Here is a 22,722-nt window from a genome sequence, read left to right on the forward strand (position 1 = left end):
ATGACTGAGTAGTGAGGTATAACTCTGTGCTAGTTTATATAGATAGATAGAGAGAGAGAGAGAGAGAGAGAGAGAGATAGTATATGAATGTAATGTATGTATATTAATGCAATTGCTTATCATGTACTTGTTTTACTTTTTCATAATTCTAAAATAGTAGCTCATAATTATGAAATACTAAGCTATAAGTTAATTATCAGATACTATAATCATGAGGGGGAAAAAAAAAACAACCTGCATCAGTGCTTTTATTTTTTATAAGAAAGTACATTGTGCTGATAATACTGTAATCTTTGAATGCAAGATGTGTATTTACAATAAGGTATTGTTAAGTAAGCAAAATAAATCTGAATAGGCCCTACTTCTTCCACCACTGGAGAAAAGAGGCAATATACCAAGCTGATGTTCATACCCCAGTGTTAACACAAATTTGACAGCTGAGTTATTGTTTCTGTACACAGGAAGAAAATGACCACAGCATTATTTTTATTCCAAATGTTCTTGTTTTCTTTATTTCATTTGTAGGGCCCAGGCCTTTGACACTTCTGAAAGCACCCACGCGCTCTATGCTGAAACTGGAGTCACAGTCAGCATACAGCCAAGAGTTAAATTTGTCATTTCAATGTTGTTAAATATTTGGAAAAAAGAAACAATTCCAGTACAACATCTTTAGTACAGCATCATGCACAGCCAGTGGAGAAACATGCTTGTTCAATGCGAATGGAGGAACTGTCGTCTATCTGAGTAGTGCTGTTGTCTACATGGAGACGCTTTCTCATTTGCCTATTTGAGATATATATATCTCTCATTACATAGACCATGTCATTCACTGTAAATACCATATCTGTGGATTCATATGTTTCGCTCAGCACCATGAGGACAATCCAATGTGCCCAAAGTACTCTGCCACCCACAATGCTTTACACTCACAATTGTACTGGAATTATAAACCATCTGTAGAGAAAGGCTCATACAAGAGAAGGGCGGAAAGTAAGAATGGTGTGCCGAGTTACCAATGTCCTGATGAGCTCACCCCTGAAGCACACTCACTGTGGGACTACACAGCACTCCCAGGCCACAAGCAGAGTGGTTAGAATGAGGAAAATAAACAGTTAATGAAACTGAGTTGGGAGGGAGGAAGAGCCCCGCTATCCTCGACTCCAGTTAGGTGATGTTGATCGCTCAGCACCTCACCAAGTGCAGAAAACACACAGGCTTTAATGTTTCAGTTAATGCCCTCCCAATCCCCTCCTGCACATGTTCAGCAGTCTGAGAGATATTCAAAATGTAGATGTAGAATAAAAAGAGGATTAACCGATCCAGAGCTAATACCATGACATTCCTCCGCTGTACAAATTGTTAATATCCTATAGGTTAGCTAAATGTGAGCTGGCCCTTTAAGTTATGTACAAAGAAACCCAACAGCAACCATTTCAACAGTAAAATGAAATGCAAAAACAATGTCATTATACTTGCTTTTATCTTTTATGGTTTAGAAAGTAATTTGATTACGATTAACCAAAAATGTGATGTTTAAGGTAATATATATATAATATATATTCATGTCAAGGTTAAACAAAAATCTACAAAGCAAAAAAAAGGCATATGTACATGTTCACCCTGTCCCAGAAAACAATCAAGAGACCCAAATTCATACCTTACATCCCTCCCTACTTCCTCGTGTGCTTCAAGTGCTGTAACAAAGCACAGAGGATGTCAATGGTTCTGTCTGATGGCATTTGAGAGCTTGTCCCCATGAATCGCTCAAATGAACCACTGTTGTTGTATTGGATGAAGGCATAGATACGAACTGTAGCGGTTGCTGTGATGCACGTGCAATTCCGAGTCTGTGGCACTGAACATGGGAGCCAGACTGGGCAGACCATCACAGAGCCGACTCTGGGTACAGCCATGGATCTGTCACATTTCAAGGCATGCAACCAACACACCAATGTTCAACTTTCTCGTACCATTTCTATCACAATGTTTTAGCAGATTTTCTTGCAGTATGTGTGTATGCATCTTCTTTATGTAATACATTTATGCATGTAAATGTGTCTACTTTTGTTCCTTGGTTTGTGTGTGTGTGTGTGTGTGTGTGTGTCTCTCTCGCTCTCTTCAGAAAGTCTGCCTTACTTTGAAAGCACATTTTCTGTTACTATGTTTGATGTTTGTTGTATCATTACAATATACCTAACATGTCTCAATGTGCAATAAAGCAGCAGCATCTATTATTTTCTCTTATTTCTTTTGAAGGAAAAAAGACTGAAAAAAGTAATTAAAATGTTCACCGAGGAGCAGGCGACTTTCTGATGAGTTGATATGGGTACGTTGGTTTTTCATTTGTTTCCTCAATTTTTGTTCAGAAACCAGAATAGAAGCTGCTGATGGGTCCGTTAAGCAGAGGTTGTCTGGATGGTGTCCAGACATGGTCCTGGTGGCTCCTCCCCCCACCTCTGCACCCTTCCCTCAGGCCTCCTAGGGGACAGGCCTTTTGAGGTCCCTGATCTGTTTGACCAGGTAAGTCTTTTCATCATTGAACTGTTCATCCTCCGTTCTGTCGTTCTGGAACTTGCTGAGAAACTCAATGAGTTTAGTTTGGTTCTTCAGCAGGATGTCTAGGATGGGCTGCGTCTTGTTGGGGTTGGCCACAAACACCTTGTAGTTAACGAAGAGGAAAAGGATGTTAATATGTGCAGATACTGTACATATTTGATGTGATAAAAACTCTGCTTTAATTTTTACCTTAAAAACATGGAAAGCCTCAAACTGGATGTTGCGGCTCTTGTCCCGTAGCAGGTTCATCATTAATTTGAGATTCTCTGGCTTGCTGATGTATTTCGTCATTATGGTGAAATTGTGCCGGTCAAGAAGCAACTCCCCCAGTAACTACATCATTTTAGAATGAGAAACAGAAATAAATATTAATTTGAATATATAATTATTTTACATTGACAGAGTTCAAGCCACAATCTATAATTTCCTTGGCCTATATAGATGTTAAAGAAAGCATTTTACTGCCGGAAAGATGGTGTTTTTTTCCCATAAAACTGGGCTGTCTATGCAGTAGAATGACACCAACGTTTTTTAACTTGGTGCTACATGACCAGAGAAAAGGGGGGAGGGGTTGTTGTTTACATTTAGATTACATATTGTGGCTTCAGTGCTACAAAACACATGTTATTCAGACTAAGGAAAGAAAGAAGGCACTAAAGGTAGTCAAAAACAAAAAGTGAAGAAAACTCCAATATTGAAAGGGTCTTCAGAGGACATGCCGTGTGGTGCTAACACCGCTAGATGGCGGTCACGACAAGGTGGTGATGAAGGTGGAATGGTTTTGAGAAACTAAACACTCTGACCAGAAATAGCTCCCTGAATAGAGTTGCACAACTACATGAGACCTGTTTACTGGCATGACCCAGGGTACTTACCTTGAGAGACTGCCTTTTAGTCACGTAGTTTTCTGAGTGGAGTAACTTTTCATATTCACTAAAGAACTAGAGAGAAAAGGAAGAGGAAGTGAGAAAGAAAACAGACAAAAATAGAAGTGGTCAGGGGAGAAAGATTAATCTAAATGTGTCAAGTAGTGGTTTCCACAATTGCATCTGTGTCTTGTATCAAAACACAATGACAAGAAAGTAAGATCTTTTCCCTCACAGACTGACAGCTACTTTGTGTTCATAGCCCTGCAAATTATGTCCCAAATGACTGGTTTGGTGTTGTTGAGAAAAGAGACTGCCAGCATGTCAAACATTCACACGATTAAAAACCTTTCTCAAGTATTTCGAAATACTCATCTCAAAATACACTGAATTCCACTAAAAGGCCCAAAAGCTTTAAATGACAATGATACTGCAATAAAGCAGCACCTATAGGAGTAATGGATGACTGATGAATTATTTCTATATCTTCTTATCTATATCTATCTTACTTAATCCACTACCTTTTAAATACTAGGTTTCAGTTGAGAATGGGCTTACTTTGTCATAATGTTGCTCCAAAAACTCGGCACTCAGTAGCTTGTGTCTTGTGAGGAGGTCCTGGAAAAAGACAATGCAGACTATGAGAAATGAATTCAGACTTAATGGTTATCACTTAGCCTGGTCCCATTTGTCTCCTTTTTGGACACTGTAGGTACAACAAACTGAAGCACATGCAGAAATAATCATTGACTGAAAACACCCACCCTAAAATTAAAGGTTTCCACAACAAGCCACTAAGACTTTGTTTTGAAAGTTAGACGGCACATTCATGACCACTCAAGTGGTTTGTTCAGGCCTCAAAATCATGGCATAACATTGCGAATGAACACCATCTTTCCCATTATAACAGCCATTGTTGGCTCCAAATCCTCAACCTCCATGTGTTGTCAATGTGTTGTTATAATTGCAAGATAAGCAGCAGCATGTACTTGCAGCCAACGCCTCATCAAATTTGCTGTTTGAGCTCTAGAATTGGTAGGGATGAAAAAAAAACACACAAAAAAATTAAATCATAAATCGTTTGTATCGTGAATTGTTTTTGGGACGATTTTTAAAATCAATTCTTTTCCCTAGATTTGATATTTATTTATTTTTACCAATGATTCAACTAAATATTTTCTGTTTATATGGTACCGGCAACAGCAACTACACCATATCTGTATGGATCCGGCAAAACCGACACAGAAAATACATGTTATGTACTTCTTTACAAATTAAATAAATGTCTGACTGACTGATTGACATGTGATTTGCATTCTTCTTCTAGAAATGTCTCATGAAGAGTATTATTCAACTTTTGTTTTTTTTAAAGGAGGAAAAGAAAATCACAATACTGAAAACTATCGAACCGCAAAAACATCGCAAATCAAATTAGCACCTATATATCATGAAAGAATCAAATTGAGACAAAAGTGTAGCAGGTTAAGAAGTAGCAGGAAGAATAGGAGATGGGGCTGCTGAATAGAGATGTCATGAAACTGTAAACCGCATCTCCACTAAGAACTTACAGTATATAACAGATCCAGATACAGAAAACTATTAATCCCCAAGGGGCAATTCATTTTTACAGTCTATGCCATCCATCATAAATTAAGTACAAGAGTAACGACAACTGTATGTTTACATGCACAGCAGTAACCGGGTTATTGTCTTACCCTGGTTAAGTGAATAACCCGGTTATGCCAGTTATCCCCGTATACATGAGCGGGGAAGAATGGGTAGAACAGTAGGTGGCACTCTGCCAGCGCACAACGCTTTTTCTTCCGGTTGACCTACAGTGAGGAAAATAAGTATTTGAACACCCTGCTATTGTGCAAGTTCTCCCACTTGGAAATCATGGAGGGGTCTGAAATTGTCATTGTAGGTGCATGTCCACTATGAGAGACATAATCAAAAAAAAAAAATCCAGAAATCACAATATAAGATTTTTTAACTATTTATTTGTATGATACAGCTGCAAATAAGTATTTGAACACCTGTCAATCAGCTAGAATTCTGACCCTCAAAGACCTGTTAGTCTGCCTTTAAAATGTCCATCTCCACTACATTTATGGAGTGTGGGGTGGTAGCATCATGCTTTGGGGGTGTTTTTCTGCACATGGGACAGGGCGACTGCACTGTATTAAGGAGAGGATGACCGGGTCCATGTATTGCGAGATTTTGGGGAACAACCTCCTTCCCTCAGAGCATTGAAGATGGGTCGAGGCTGGGTCTTCCAACATGACAATGACCTGAAGCACACAGCCAGGATAACCAAGGAGTGGCTCTGTAAGAAGCATATCAAGGTTCTGGCGTGGCCTAGCCAGTCTCCAGACTTAAACCCAATAGAGAATCTTTGGAGGGAGCTCAAACTCTGTGTTTCTCAACGACAGCCCAGAAACCTGACTGATCTAGAGAAGATCTGTGTGGAGGAGTGGGCCAAAATCCCTCCTGCAGTGTGTGCAAACCTGGTGAAAAACTACAGGAAACGTTTGACCTCTGTACTTGCGAACAAAGGCTACTGTACCAAATATTAACATTGATTTTCTCAGGTGTTCAAATACTTATTTGCAGCTGTATCATACAAATAAATAGTTAAAAAATCATACTATGTGATTTCTGGATTTTTTTTTTTAGATTATGTCTCTCACAGTGGACATGCACCTACGATGACAATTTCAGACCCCTCCATGATTTCTAAGTGGGAGAACTTGCAAAATAGCAGGGTGTTCAAATACTTATTTTCCTCACTGTATGTCAACATTGCACAGACCAATCACTAAATTAGTAAAAATTTAACAACTTCATGTTTAATTTACACATTATTATTTCAGCGTAGGACAGCATAATATTCCAGCCAGATGACTGACCACTTGTTCGGCTCATTATAACATTATCTGTAACCAGTGTCTGGTAGAATTAGCAACCTAACTTCGTTAGCTAACTAACATTAGCCAGGGGCCGCAGTGGGGGCTGCCCGGTCCCTCCACTTTTTTGCCGAATTCAGTGTTGACAGCCCTGGAGATGGACAATCGGTTTAGCCATCTCCAGATGTCCGCTGCTGCTTCGGCAGGGAGTAAAACAGACGGACCGCAGGCTTTTTGCTGCCCGCCGCTGATTCGGGTAACGCTGTTTTGTTGTATGGTGTCATAGAAACGACTACGTCTCACAGCGCGCTGACGGAGTATGTCCGGTTCAAAATCAACTCCCTCGGAGTGGGGGGGCAGTTGAAACGTGCGCAGACACCTAAACTAGGGATGTTCCGATACCAGTATCGGTACCGATACTGCCTTAAACGGTGGTATCGGTAAGTACTGGAGTTTATTCACCGATCCGATACCACATAATAAAGCCCTAAAGAAAATCTACTTTAAAGTAGTTTATTTATGTTCTTTTTCCATTATAACTGACTGTCAAACTGGAAAATAAAAGAAAGTTCTGTGTTTGTTCATGTTTCACAAAGAGTTTAACCTGAGCCAGACCGACAACAAAGATAGAAATAATATCACGTCAATACAGGGATAGTAGTAATACAGCTGTTAAAACATAATAAAATATATGACACACTGGTATCGGATCGGTACTCGGTATCGGCCAATACGCAAGTTCAGGTATCGGAATCTGTATCGGGAAGCAAAAAAATTGTATTGGGCCATCTCTAACCCAAACCGATCATAGCCCGGTTAAGGTGTATACATGCAGGGATACTCCAGTTACTAAAGGAGTTCTCTACCTCTGTTAACAGAGTTATTAGAACTGTGGTAAGGTGTTTACATGAAGTTTGAGAAAAAAGAAAAAATAAGAGTTTGAGAAAAGGGTATGGCCTTAACCCGAATAGAATAGTTTTTTTAAACTGCATGTAAACACACTGAGTCAGCATCAACATCAACATGCCAGTGACAACAAGAGCACAGATGAGCGATTTGTGTTCACTTGCCTAATGGCTGAAGGAATGAAAGAATTTGCATACCGATATTTTTTCCATGCAGGAACATAATAGCGCCGACCTGATGGCATAACTAAAAATTCTGACTCCAGTGATCTTCGAGCAGACCTTAACAATATATGACAGGGTTTTTCCTAAACAGACAAACCACTAAACCTTTGAAACGCTTTTGGAAAAAAATGTCACTGGTTTTAAGAGTTTTTTATTTTTTTTAAATAGCTGAACAAGTGAGCCAACTTACTTTGAAAGTGGCAAATGCATCGGAGGCAATGTCGAAAGTGGACATCTCCACATATCTGAAGAAGTCATAAAACTGCTCTGAGCACAGTGTGATCTTGGCCAGTGGTTCATGTCTGATGCACTCCCTCAACATGATACCGCAGTTTAGGGCAATCTCTGGAGACTCATACCTGCACAAAACAGCAACACAGGACAAGAACTTAATATCATATTGAAGAATACTACACGCAAACATGTATTTGTTGATGGCAAATAACATTTGGAGGATGGTAAACTGAAACAAGAGGTAAGTATTCATTACACGTTAACATCTTTAAGTTTTCATATAACCGATCATCAATCAATCAATATTTATTTGTATAGCGCTTTACAACAACCGGTATCCAAAGTGCTTCACATCAGGAACTAAGAATAGAACAACATATCTTACAATAAGAAGAATGAAAACGTAGAAAACAGTAGAATCGTAAAAAGGTTACATAGAAACAGGAAGAGGAAATTGTCACACCACTATTGAGTATTAAAAGCCATTCTAAACAGGTAGGTTTGAGTTTAGACCTGAAATCTCAATAGAAAAAACTCTGGATATGAGGATGAGGACAGAATTATCTATCATACACAGGGCACCCTTCATAGTTATAGTTTTTAAAGATGATTATTTTTTGGGGGCATTTTAGGCCTTTATTGGACAGGACAGTTTAAGATAGGAAAGGGGAGATAGTGGGGGCTGGACATACAGCAAAGAGCCGCAGGTCGGAATCAAACCGGCGGTTGCTACTGTAAGTACTGAGCCTTTGTACGTGGGGTGCATGCTTAACCAGGTAAGCTACCCGGCAAGCTAAATTGTTTTTAATGAGGACATGTACAGACACATGATGCATACAATGTGGTGGGATATAAAACTGCTTAATCTTAATCTTTGACTAGCCTTCAACTAACAGTGTTGTGACCGGGTCTAACTTTAGACACATTTATGTCTTTCTTAGTTAAAATTAGTTACTTTCCCTCAAGTAAAAGTGGGCCAGAACTATGAATTGATTATTAGTATTTGGTTCAGTGTGCCAGTGTCATGTCTCTACATGCTAACATGTAGCCTTCCATGACAGGTTTGATGATATAGGATCACTCCATCAGTGTGACTGAAGTTATCACTTTTAGAAACATGAGAAGTAGTGATTGAGCTGGGTGAAGGGTAATGATATTTACACCGTTGATATAGAAGTAGACTATAAAAAAGGAGCCATGACAAAGAGCAACTTAACAGATATCAAATCCACTGTGCTCTGCACCACAATGTTAAATGTCATCCCTAAGGCTTTACTGAACAAACACAAAGGATGAAAGACACCAAACGTGTAACGTTGTGTCATAGCCAAGACATGTAAATCCAGGGAGTGACTGCGATAAAGTTGCTGCAAGTCTGGAGCATCATCATGTGTCAAAGCTAGGAAATAGAACAGTGTTGCATCCTGTCTTGACGCCCCTGTTGTGCAGAAGGTAAGGCTCACGCAATGTGCCTGGTTTTTCAGAAAAAAAGTTAAATAACAGTATGGTTGGTGAAAATTGAATTGGTGTAGGATTGTGCATTGACACTCCCTTTTCCTGTGGACTGAAACATGTGTCTACATAAGCTGTAAATGTTCTTTTGTTTCACTTTTCTGATTTTGAAAGGAAATTTGGTCCAAGATCCGAAGTCAATTTCTTTGTATTTTTTGGATCAATGAGCTGAACTACAGATTCAGGAAAGGGACTAAATAGAAAAGACACTCGTTTGTTGCAGATGTGAATATTAATAACATCAGACAATGTATTATTTCTATCAAAATGGATTGGAGATTTTAAAAAAATAACTAAAGATTATAACATGAATCTAGCTTAAAAACTATTCAATCGTTTCACTCAATTGGGCTACATTGTCTTTAAGTATAATGAACATTGCCTTCTGTATATCCCTGTGCACGATATGAGTCCAAATATTGTCATCTATATCAGTTGTTTTTGTCTTGCCTCATAGAGCACAGGAATAACTGATGAAGATGTTCACCAGTATATGGAACTTATATCACAGGAAGCTCAGCTTCTAACATGTTGCCTATTTTTCAACACTATTCATAAAGAAAGAAAAATCTTAAAGATCAAGGAGAGCATGACCACTCTGTTTGTGCCTTCTTACCCTTTAAGCAACACGAAGAGGATATTCTGCTGGGTGCAGAGGTACTCCACCGTGGGCGTCCGAGTGCCAATCTGACGCCTCAGGATGTTGTTGAAGATCTGAGCCACATCTTTCTTACCCTGGTGGCAACAGATGAAGCATAAAGAGAACACAATACATAAAAGGTTACACAATACACTTTCAAACTGACAATGCAATCAGTAGCTAGAGAAGGGTGGAAAGCAAAGATGCAACTCTAAACATAAGGTATGCTGGTTTTTAAAATGTGAGATATGTCAAAAAGTTGATCAATTAAAAAATAATGTGTTTCAGCACAGAGGGGGGAGATATATGTCTTCTTAAGATAATGACCAGAATTTGACAAATAACTACCAATGAAAGTGACAAAAAATTCAGCACACACCAAATGTGTGCACAACTTTCTAAAATGTTAATTACTGTCACGTTTCTATGTTGCACACTTGTCATTTAGAATTCTTTAGCAGCTTTTTTTTTGTAGAGGAAAGGAGGATAAGAGAGGGTAAAAGAGGAAGAGAGAGATCACACAACACAATGAGTCATGCTGTGATAGGGTGAGTCAGGGAAGCCTGCATGCAGCAGCAGTTACCACACAGCAGCCTGTCTGACATATTGCAGGGAGAAATGAGTTGGTCCATATATCAACATAGGAAGATGCGTATATTTTTAAACATATAATCTCAAATTCATAAAACACATTCTTCCTGTGTAAAGCTCAGAGAAACTTCGACCACTTCACTGCCTACTCATTGTTAGCCACTTTATCCTTCTTTCAATGTCATTTATTAAATATCCCCCCTCTTACGAATAGGGTTGGGTACCGAAACCCGGTTCCACTATGGACCCGGTTCCTACGCAAACGGTAGCATTCGGACTGGATTAGAACGCAAATTTCAGTTCCAACTGAAATATTTTCCCTCTGTCGCTCCAGACAGCAGCAGACTCTTTTTTTTTCTCCCTTTTCTACTGAGTTGCAAACGTGTCCGCTCGCGGTGTAAAGCCGTGTCCGCGCTAGTCACCATCCAACTCTTGAAAAAACGATTATAGATGGAAAAGAAGTTGAATTTGTTGAGTCCTACAAGTATTTGGGAATCATTATTGATAACAAGTTGACCTTTGACCTGAACACAGACATGCTGAATAAGAAAAGTCAGCAACGTCTCTTCTGTCTGAGAAAGTTATGATGACACCGTTTTATAAATCTTTTATTGAGTCCGTTTTTACTTTTTCATGTATTTGCTGGTATGCTTCGCTTAGTTTAAAACAGAAGAACACATTAGCAATGGTAAATAAAGTTAGCAGCTAATTTATCGGGATTCAACAGGTAAAACTAAATGAACTGTACAATAGACATGTCCTGAAAAAGGCGGAATCCATCATGTCTTGTAGTTCTCACCCCCTGCATGCAAAATTTAAGATGTTGCCTTCTGGTTCCCGCCTTAATCAGCCATACGTCAAAACAAATAGATATAAATTTTCCTTTGTACCCTCTGCTATCTCTTTGATAAATTCTGAAAAAAAAGAGGCAACATCTGCAATGAACTGAAATTTGAATTTAAATGTTAGTGGTATTAATATATCAATTTGTCGGATGTGTATTGTAAATTTTAATGATGTTGAATGTTTTTGTTATGTATTGTTTGGGTACTACTTTGCTACTGCAGCAAAATTAATTGCCCCTCGGGGACAAATAAAGGTCTTGAACTTGAATTCTTTGACATGCACTCTACAATCCCTGCTGATAGACGGCTGCTTTTTGTGCACGCTCCAAAACGGACGTAAAAATATCACACTTTGTCTGTAGTCTACCGTTAGCTAGCTACCGTAAATGTAGGCTACTTTTAAAATGGCATATTTTCCCTCTGGGCTCACCAAAACGGACGTAAAAGCACGGGATCGCTAGTAAACATGTTACACTTGCTCTGCTAGTCTATTGTTCAGGACAAGACCCTGTAGCCTGGTGGTGGGGGAGGCAGGACAGACTCCCCAAATTGTCTGCCGTTTCAAACTCATACCTGTGTGTACAGACCTTTAGGACACCATCTGAGAGAGTTTTCTCCTGTGCAGGACATGCCATTAGTCAGGAGAGGTGTAGTATCTTGCCAGAAAAGGCAAATATGATCATTTTTCTGCAAAAGAACTGCTAAAGTTTGAAGCTGGTTGGCATACCAACTCAACATTTATTTTGTTGTTACTTGTTAATAGTGTAACTGTTATTTGTTAAATTATTGTAGTTACATGTTAGGTGACTTAGGTTTACTTATTATATATTTAAGTACTTTAAGACATTAATATATTATATCATTTTCAATAAAAAAAAAAAAAAAAAAAAAAAAAAAAAAAAAAAAGCTTCTCTTTGATGTCTTTTTTCGGTTTGGCTTCGGAATCGTAAAAATCCAAATGGTACCCAACCCTACTTACGAAAGACACAAAGTCTCACCTCAAAGTCGATGAGCTGCAGGTCTGCTACCAGGGTGCTGAGCAAGCCACTGTTGTAGAGCTCCTGGGCTAGCTGGGCCACTGCTTCTGTTTGGGGCTCTTTCTCATTAGTCCCATACAGGATCTCCTTCATGGCCACCAGGCTTTTTGACACCTCCTCTGTGGCCTGAATCATATACACATAGTACATGTGACCTTATAGTATTTCAAGCATCAGAATTCTAGTTCAAGCTCATTTTCACCCCACAAAAGATTGATGGGGTGACGAGGGAAAACGAAGAACATGTGAATTTGTGCGAGAATCACCCTACCTTCTCAGCCTTTTTGTCAGAAATGTCATGTTTCTCAAGCACTGTCATGCTATCCTTAAGGTTCTTAACAATGTCCGCCGGCGACTTGTGGGACTTGCCAAAGGGGAAAGGCATGGCGGAGAGTTACCACGAGCTAGCAGGCAGCGGACTATCCACCTGAGGAATGACATGTAAAACTGGATCAGAACCTGTAAAGATGGAGGGACTACTGAGATGGGAACTAAGAGCATGTAAAAAGCACCAAAGGCGCAGAGACAACCCTGCATTAATGCTGTTGTATTGTAAAATATAATCTTAATTTCTTAATTAACAGATAAGATACAGAAACAGCATGGTCTTTGTCTTGTGCTTTTCCAGACAATATCTTTGTAACACTCAAAGCTCAAGCTAACAAGTAGTTATATGAAAGTACAGATAGATAAAGTATATATAGCTGGTGACTCAAATGTTTGAATCATTCATGATCAGTCATGATCATGCAAACATAGCAATTATGCAAGTCTGGACAAAGGATAACAAAACAGATCTTAAGAATGATGACAGTAGATACATACACATAATGTTTAATTTAAGTTAATCACAATTACCTTTAAAATGGCAAGTTCTTTTCTCACTGAACTCACACTTATACTACCGCTCCACTACCTGTCACTCACTGCCCATGGGTTAGACAAGTAATTGATATTGCATTATATCATACCGTCTGTTGCATGTTATTTATACTTTGGCACCAGGGTTGTGAAACTTTATTTTGCGTTACTGGGGCAAGACAGTTCCTTTTTCTACAGACATCTAAACTCTAGTTCAGTTTTTTTTCCAGTTGATGGCAGTTTGATGTTGGAAATAATGGGACCGAATATTTATGTTGCTTGAGGTTTAAAATAATGGGACAGAGTATTAATTTTGCTGTTACTGAGTATGTTAAAATCATCCTATTTGTATATAAAACTGTCAGAACTGAAGACTTTACATGCTTATCATTTATCATAGTACAATATTGTGAAAGGTCTGGTCATTGTCAGTAAATGATTAACCAAGCAATGTTTACTATGACATAGGCCTACTTGAACAGCGACTAACAAATCCAAGTAAAAACCTTGTCACAATACTAATAAATAAATAAATAAATAAATAAATATATATATATATATATATATATATATATATATATATAAATATATAACTGAACCATGCTACAAAGACCATATTTCACTGCTGCTCTTATTTAACTGAGTTACTTAACAAGTACCCTTGTCTACAAAACTACCTGATCCACCCAACCATATTATACTATGGGGGAAAAAAATCCAAACTTTTCTGAACTTCGGCTAACTTCCTGGGCTATCAGTGTAATTAACAACACAGCAGCCTAAATGTGCTTATTTGTATATAGTGGGTCATGCATGATGACTACACTACCTATTCTAAGAACCCAATACAGAAACATACACACTTAATCCCAGTATCATGCCAAGCCAAGACATTTTTTTCATTAAACATGCTGTCCTTTGAGACATCCGTTTCCAGTAGAGCTGGCCGATATGGAGAAAATCAAATATCACGAAATCTTTGACAAAATACATCAATATCGATATTGAGTTATCGTTAGTAATGTGGATATAATGACTAGGTGGGTCAAGCTAAATTAAGAACAGCTTAACAGGCTGAAAAGTTCAGAAAACAATATCACTTTACTATAATGTAGCCTTTAAACCAGGAAAAGACAACACATGTGTCATATTACGATATCAAAAATGTAAGACAATATCTAGCCTCATATATAGATATCAATATAATATTGCGTTTTTTGCCCAGCCCTAGATTCCAGTATGATAGTGAGGTGTGCCACAAAACATCAAAACTAGTCACTTAACAAACATTAAGAGGCTGAGATCTGTCTGGTCTGTCACCAACCTGTTGTCCTGCCAGGAACCTTTAAACTCTGAACACATATACTGGAGTGGTCACACTCATCCTCTTGTGCCTTGGCAGAGAGTCCACATTTAGAAAGCAACGCTGTGGCCAGGAATATAAACCAAGCAGCACCGAAGTGGGAGGTGCAGTCCACCATTCGTATATGATGGGTCATGTGCGACTGAGTAATGTAAAAAGTGTCCCCGTGTTCACTGTTTACCGAAGCCCTTAAGTTGTGCTTGTTTACATTTTTAATAAGATTAACATACCTGAATTTCGCCATGTGGCCAAATCCGTCTGTCGCACAAAGTAATGTTGGCAACATTAACCACTCCTCTCTTCTCCTGACCCGCTTCAGTGTCAGTGACGCAAATAGGAAGGAAACATATGGCAGCTTCAAAATCAGCTGGTCGCCGCTAACCAACAATGACTCCGTTACTAATCAGGTATCGTGTGCTGAGGTAATGTTAGGCCAACACATGTCAGAGTTGCTGTAGGCCTGACTTTCCACAAACTGAACATGACCTGAAAGACTGCAAAAAAGTCCAAACCCCTTCCGACTCTTTCAAAGGAAAACTACCGTCATGTTAGCTAGAGCAGGCTTTATATATCTGCGATTACAACAGTGAAAAATAGGTAAATGGAAACACAACTAGCGGAGCCTGAATTATAGTTAACATTACCCTCCATTAAACAAACAAAACTGTGCCAGAAGACAGCTCAAACGTCACCCCCACCATTCAGTCGAGACAGCAGCATATGTTATATAATGTTAGGACAAATATTATATAGCTTAACAAACTCAAACAAGTTGCAAACCCGCGGCCCGAAGATGGCTAACATGAAGCTGACAGCGAGCACCGCCCCTCTCCGTCATCCATGCCCGGTTTGTGATGATGAAGCCTGCCAACTTCGCGCAATGTTCGTCTCTTTTTACCTTTTTATTTGCATATTTTTACTTGTCATTTGTTTTTTGTCTTCTCTCTGCTATGTTTTGAGTCTTTTGTCTTCTTGTTTGTATTTACCCAAATGCTGTCTTCTATTGTTTGGCCCCACTGTTTAACTAGCTAGCTAGGCTGTCTGGTGTTGACCTCTGGGTATCCTGCTTTTGCCTTGCTTTGTTTGTCAAACTCTGTTTTTAAATGTGCTACATAAAAGTTATTATTAGGCTAACACTACAACAAAATTTATACTTGCTCATTGAGTAATTATGTGGCTAGCAAATGCAGGACAGCTGTAAGACGCAGTGAAATATGGGCTATTCAGCTAACACATTACCTTTATCTTTCACTTGACAGCTTTGTATCCGTTTGCAAGCTAATGTGGCCTATAATATTTCAATCACTGTCTACCAAACAACAGTGCTACTGCTGGTTTGCTTGTGGAAGTATCGACACACAGAAGGCCTCATCGGGCCTAACGCTAATGCTTACAAACCCTATCTGCGTTAGCTTTATTTAAAATAGTAACGTTATTAGCCAAGTACTCGTTGCATTTATTATAGCCAGTTTTGTAACGCCAGTTAGCTAGCCCTCTTAGCATAACGTTAGCAAGGCCTGGCAGTCGCTCCTCGCTGTTAACGTTACTATCAAGCTCATGCCTTTAGCACATCATAAGCAGTAGGCTAGGTTTAGCCGAAACGTGTTTGTGGTTTGTTAGCGGAGAGCTATCCAACAAACTAGCTAACTAACATAGCTAGACATATGTATCGCTAGCTAACTTTAAGGCAACCGTTGTTAGCTAAAGTAGCTTTAACGTTAATGTTAGCTAACGTTACACCACAATGCTTGCGAATAGTATTTCATACCATAACATTATACAAAACATAGTAAAAGGTTAAAGGTAGGCCTACCTTGTAGATGGCGTTTTCTCTAGTTCCCCGATTCGTCAAGACAGCAAAGGGCAACGTAGGTGCTCCTTGGAACAAAACCTGCTTTATTTTCCGTGTTTGCAGCCTCCCCTTGTTTGTACTGTAGCTAGTTAATTGTGCAGCCCCTGTGTTTCCTAGTTCCTTCTCTGAGCTCGACAGCGTAGCGGTTGTCACTGCAGCAGCGTCTGCCGCCTCCACTGGCCGTCTCACGTCACGACAACTTGGAGGTTGCACTTCGCGAAAATGGCAGGTGACCGTACGAGGGCGCGCTCACCCCATCGACAGATCATCGGACATACAACATCTTCGGAAACTTCCGTTAGTGATGTGACGTAGTGTAACCTATCTATGGGCCTTTCCCAATTCCCTAATTTGGCTACATGCAGGAACATTGATTGCCCAATCGGGGTTGGGGTGGGCTTAATTGATGCGTTTCTGATTTGTATTCTAGGCCTAATTAATTGATTTCTCTGCATCTTTGCAGTAGGCATATTGGAATGGTTGCTACAATTGGCTACGGCAATGGTCACTGGCCTGCTAAAACCTCCTCCTCTTCGGCCGGACTGTCCACCCTCTCTGGAGGTTATTATTACGCTCTTCATGCTGATTAGGTTTGAATGAATAGTGGTCTTTGTTCGGCTCCTGTTCCCACGACCCGGCATTCGCCTGGCAGTCGCGTGCCTCTAAAACACTGGCCCGCGCTTTAAGGTGGTGGTGAATGGGGTGGAGTGGGGGGTGGGGGCAATCTGACATCTGCTTGCTAACAGTTAAGAGCAGATGTCTGACATTTGAAAACACTGAGAGTGATCAAAGCCTACACAATACACTGCTAGATGTTTTTAAAGGCCTAGACTGAGTGTTTTCCTTCATATATATATATATATATATATATATATATATATATATATATATATATATATATATATATATATATATATATATATAAAGAAGAGAGGTGTGTGTGTGTGTGTGTGTGTGTGTGTGTGTGTCAGCCAGCAACAAACCATCATGCTGCACTAATGCATGATTATGATTTAATGCATGAATTAATAAAGGATGTATCCTGAAATAGCACTATATTTTATTAGAATATAGACTAGGCCTACTTTTCTGCTTTCAGATGCTGAGCAAATGCATGGGTCTGAAATGAACTTTTATGTAACTGGTATAGTTTGGTCGCGTAACAATGAGGCCAAGGTATGAAGTAGCCTAACTTAACATTCCTTAAGTGTGAACTGACTTTATTGCATGAAATCATCACGAGTCATGCATTAGGTAGCCTATAGCTACACTTAAGCCTATTATTGTTACCAGATTTGTGCTTTTATAAGTGAAGTGTCTTCCATACAGAGACAGGCAAATCTGTAGGCCTACTGTAGGCCTAGGGCCGATATGTTCTCAAGTGATTTGTCAGCCCATTGTATCTCCTGTGAGCTTTGAGGGAATGGGTTTATCCTGCAGGTAGTGTAATGTTGCTTCTGACAGAATAGGCGAGGCAGAAACGGTAACTGCACACTCTTGTTCAGGAGAGAAGAGGAAACTGCAGTTTGTGTTGGATGGAGAGGGTGGGGGGGTGAGAGTACTAGTGCATGGTTTCAGACTGGACATCTGTCGCTTGTGAGTATTTTTTTTTCTAGGCCGGGTCTCTCTGTTATTGAATGGAGCCAGTGACCTGTCAGTCTTGACTGATGGGACCCCGTGTGTGGGAAAATCCCGCAGCCAAAGAGTTGGAGCATTCACATGCTAATTGCGCCCGATAAAAAGAGGGCCGTGCCGCGCCGAGGGCCCTAGAGACGCGCTGAGATTCAGTAGAGGAGGCACAACCGCACAGACACCCGAGAAAAAAACATGACTGCTTCATCCATTGCGCACAACGCGGGGAAACATCCCAGTGCCAAGGAGGAGAGAAAGGTATTTTACACTTGGATATATAGCCTACTGTAGATCGATTTCTCTTTTAGAATAGGCTATACATGTGGGCCACTTTGCCCTCTGCGCTCCAGCTTGGTAGGCTACCTCACCATCCAGGCTGCCTTTAACTGCCTTTTTTTTTTTTTTTTACAGCTGAGGAAGCCGCTCATTGAGAGGAAGCGACGAGAGAGGATCAACAATTGTTTGGATCAGCTGAAAGAAACTGTGATCGGGGCGTTCCGAATTGATGTGAGTATTTCCTCACGTCTATAAAAGTAAACAATGGAGGCTAGATCAAGTTAACTTCAAGGCTGCTCATCTCTCAACAGCAATCCAAACTGGAAAAAGCCGATATTCTTGAGATGACAGTAAAGCATCTGGAAAACATCCAGAGCAGTAAACTCAACGGTAAGGAGCCTGGCTCTTGTCTTTATGAGTGTGGGGTGTTATGTAAGATTACTGTGGATTATGTGGATTTTTTTTATTGATCTCCATAATACTTCAAATATGTTATTTCTTGGGTCAGAAATGGGGCAATACAAAGTGAAATAGGCCATGAAATAGTTTGAGTTCCCTATGACAGAAAGCAGCATCAGCACATTACTGTATATATTAGTAGCAAATTGTGTTCAGCTCAGAAGTGATAGTTAGAGGAATGTTTGTAATCTGGTAATGTTTTTAATAGTTAAGTGAAATTGTGTTGTGAAAGAGAAAGTATTAGTGAGCAGCAGCTTCCCGATGGGAACGAAGCAACAGTTAAAGCGGTTACTAGATGCATGTTGCGCTGCCTGTCACCACAAGGGGCTGCTGTGACTTCACAACTCCTCCCTTTTCCTCCTGCAGACCCCACAGTAGGCCTGGAGGCCCAGCAGAAATACAGCACAGGGTACATCCAGTGCATGCACGAAGTCCACAACATGCTCCTCACCTGCGACTGGATGGACAAAACTCTGGGCTCCCGCCTGCTCAACCACCTCCTCAAGTCCCTGCCCAGGTCCACCGATGAGAGCCCCCTCCAGCCCTCACCCAGAGATGATGTCCCTCTTCCGGCGGGCCAAGGCACGGTGCTCCCCAACACACCCCTCAGAGGAGAACCCCTTGCTGTGAGGCGGCTCCAGAGAGAGGGGTCCACCTGCTATGAGGCAGGCTGCCAAGAGAGGCCTGCACTCCACAGCTCCCACCTGGGGATGCTGGAGATGTGGAGGCCCTGGTGAACTGGTGGATTACTGATCTTGGTTTTCCATTTTGTTAGGCCATCCTCTGTTATGTATCTTATAGATATGCTGCTCAGAAGACAAACATGGGGCAGTTTTGTTCCAGTGATTATAATTGTAGGTGTGCTGTAATGATTCTATACAGATCTTTTCAAAGTACTTCCCTTCAGAAGTTGATTTCTTGTAGCCTGCATTATAGAAGGCTCTTATTAATCTTTCATGTATTTATTGTATTAACATCTTTATTTATTTGATATCATAAGGTATGACTTTGCTTCTTAGACCAATTGCTTGGCATTGCATAGATTTCTATGTATTCCTCCTTTGCTGTATAATTAACCCAAACATTAATACAAATAATAAAACTGAGTGTACACTCTTGAGAATGTATTCATATTGTTCATGTACAGTTGCTCTTGTCAATAATGTTCTGAAATTTCTGCTATAATGGCCATTCAGTGCAGAAAGACAACTTCATCCACGAGACCCAAACTGTTTACTTTTCAGATAATTTACTAATATAATCAAACAAATATGGACATGCAGTATAATCAATGAGGATTATTTAAGTGTTTATTAACTGTCAGCCTAGATTTTTACCACCCAATGAAATGGGTCATTCAAAGACACAGCAAATTGCAACCTAATTTTGTACCTGAATACATCGCTTAAGACATCATCAATTCCCCAAGGCCCCCATCCTGCTCATGGTTTTGATGGCTGCAAATACTGAACAGTTCAGTCTCACCACGTTTACAGCAACAGCAGACAGGTGTTTTCAGTAAATAAACCCAGGTAAACACACTACCTGCCCAGCAACAAATGTCAGGCAGTTAGTGAGTCAAAAACAGGTATCTTCAACAGGGGGTCCGGGGCCCCTAGGGGGTCCTCAGAGTGCATTGCAGGGGGGCCTCCAAATTATTGTTAATTTTTGAAAGTTTTTTCAAAAATTAAAAAGTCTTAACATAAATTCAACATATTAGCAAACATAAATCCCCACTGCTAACTGGCCCATAGGTAGGGTATAGTCACTAAGACCATCAACATACACAGTTCATCCTAAGGCTTCACTGTGCTACATGTATGTTTAACATTAAAACATGATTTATAAAATCATGGCAACAATTATTAGGCTATTTTAATAGCTTAGTATTATATGCAAAAAAGGTATTTATAAAAGCTTTAGGCCACCCTACACCTTCTTGTAGGACCAGTTTAATATGCAACTTAATTTTATACAATATATGTAGTAGGGGGTCCCTGCTCCATCTCTCTTTCAATTAAGGGGTCCTTGGCTTAAAAAACGTTTAAGACCCCTTGTCTAAAATATTTAGATTAATATATAGTCAGATATTTTAGCTGTTTGTTGGAGACCAAGCAGAGCTAAAAGGAGACTTAGCAGGAAAAAACAGGTATTTGGAATAACATAATGATGGCTCTGTTCTATTCAAGTGTCCCAGTAAGTCATGACAGTGTGACAGAGAGCCAGCATAATTATTTTCACCTGTCTTCCATGAAAAAGATGTTGCTGTTTAATTTGGTTAACACGTTCACACAACTTTATATGTTGATAATATGTCAGGGTTCAATGAGTTTAACTACCCGCTGGTTACCAAATTGAAGCTTTATTAAAGGGTAAGTGCACCTAAATCATAAACTAACATGTTGTCTGACTTACTTCTAGTGGTATCTCTAGTTTAGGTTTTATGTGCTGAGGTTTTTAGAGGTCCAGCCAATACAATGGAAGTGAATAGAATGTAATTTGTGGTGCATCACAGAGACTGGTATCTCAAAACCTGGTTCTCTAAACTCAAACTATCTGCCTACAACAAGGTAAGTCAGACAATTTTTTAATTTTGATTTTGATTTGGGGGAATTGACCCTAATTCACATGGCTTGCCAACAACATTTGCTCGAAGGTATTGATTATGAATAAATAAATTATAATTATAAATCATAATTAGTCATATGTGTTTTGTGATTAAAAGGACAAGATGCCCATTTCAAGGTTGACCTAAATTAACAAGGAATAAAGGATGTTTGTGTGCAAATAGTTTTTATGGTCGAGACACTGACACTGCTTTACCAGTTTAATTTGGCCTCTGTAGGCTAATTAAAAATAACTTGGATGCTCGGATAAAGAACCCAGTAAGGTTTGGTATGGGAGTTCTTTAAAGCATCACAGTCGTCTCCATGGCGCACAAACGTCAGGATGGTCAACGCGAATATTCTGCTACATTTAAGTTTAAAAAAAGATGTAATCACTGGGTTTAAAAAAAAATAAATAGACAAGTGCATATGGCCCATTCTCCCGCTATTATTACCATTATGATTGGCCGCCACATGGAGCCAGGCGGCAGGTCTGAAGAGAAGAGAGAGAGAGAGAGAGGGGGACGCCTGTTCCCTTAGCGGAGCTCACCAACAAAAAGGAGCCGAGACAGCTGCTCTCGCCACAGTCCAGACCATTAAAGATCTGAAACATGGACATGAGGGTGGCGAGGTGCCAAAAACCCTCCACTTGAGAGGTCTGAAACTCTTCCTTAATTTGGGGCACTAGAGTTTAGTGCCTACTTATTGTGAATAAGCTGCGCAATTGTGCGAATACCGTGCGTAAAAGAGCACCGGAAAACAGCATTGTATTTACCTGGAAGGTGGCACATAGATGACTGCGTAGTGCATTTTCGAGCAGACAGGCATTTGAGGGTAATTTGCATGACAATACCGTGTACAAAACATGTAGGCCTACAATAACGAGGGCAGAGGCTTGAACGCTCTTATTAGACATAAACAAATACATTGTGCACAACATCCAAACAAAAAAAGTCCAATACTGATACCAGAAGAACCAGCATTATTCTAATAATTCTCAACAGTCCAAAATGTTGTTTAAAGGATGACAGCTTCATAATTTGCATGCAAACAGCACACTACAATAAAGACAGCACGATTGGTAAGTTATCAGCTAATTCAACCAGACATTATAAACCCTCATACAGCAGAGTAAGGCAACGTGAGAATGCAGTTGCACACAAATCAGAAGTCACCAAACACACGGAGAACAAACGAGGCGCAGTCCAACACCTGTCGCTTTCTTAGGAGAAGGGCCCTTAATTCCCCCGGCTGATTCAGTTTGCGCCGAGGGGCCGCCAGCAGCAGCTGCCAACCGAAGGCATCGCGTTACATCCGCCAAACAGGCGGGTAAATCTGCTGAGGCTCGGACACAAT

General features: G+C 40.0%; 2 protein-coding genes across 4 annotated transcripts; one reads left to right on the plus strand and one right to left on the minus strand.

Annotated features, from left to right (window-relative positions):
- Window positions 1-480: 480 nt before the first annotated feature.
- cab39 (calcium binding protein 39) lies at window positions 481-16,703 on the minus strand. Of its 3 annotated transcripts, none has more exons than XM_028573367.1 (9): window positions 16,355-16,700; window positions 12,589-12,744; window positions 12,279-12,443; window positions 9,821-9,939; window positions 7,649-7,817; window positions 3,981-4,040; window positions 3,432-3,497; window positions 2,746-2,889; window positions 481-2,658 (listed from the first exon to the last, which is right to left on the minus strand). In XM_028573367.1, the coding sequence occupies exons 2-9, from the start codon at window positions 12,700-12,702 to the stop codon at window positions 2,479-2,481; spliced, it is 1,017 nt and encodes a 338-aa protein (XP_028429168.1). In that variant the 5' UTR covers window positions 12,703-12,744; window positions 16,355-16,700; the 3' UTR covers window positions 481-2,478. The 3 variants fall into 3 exon arrangements, with proteins under 3 accessions (XP_028429168.1, XP_028429170.1, XP_028429171.1); XM_028573369.1 differs by lacking the exon at window positions 16,355-16,700 and adding an exon at window positions 14,503-14,572; XM_028573370.1 differs by lacking the exon at window positions 3,432-3,497 and having other exon boundaries at window positions 2,746-2,862; window positions 4,026-4,040; window positions 16,355-16,703.
- An 877-nt stretch (window positions 16,704-17,580) lies between these two features.
- Window positions 17,581-19,767, plus strand: her8.2 (hairy-related 8.2). Its single transcript, XM_028573371.1, has 4 exons — window positions 17,581-18,283; window positions 18,437-18,532; window positions 18,613-18,691; window positions 19,127-19,767. Exons 1-4 carry the CDS (start codon window positions 18,221-18,223, stop codon window positions 19,495-19,497), a joined length of 609 nt encoding a protein of 202 aa, XP_028429172.1. The 5' UTR covers window positions 17,581-18,220; the 3' UTR covers window positions 19,498-19,767.
- The last annotated feature ends 2,955 nt before the right edge of the window (window positions 19,768-22,722 follow it).

The sequence above is a fragment of the Perca flavescens genome, chromosome 3 (assembly GCF_004354835.1).
Source record: "Perca flavescens isolate YP-PL-M2 chromosome 3, PFLA_1.0, whole genome shotgun sequence".
NCBI classification, from domain to species: domain Eukaryota; kingdom Metazoa; phylum Chordata; class Actinopteri; order Perciformes; family Percidae; genus Perca; species Perca flavescens.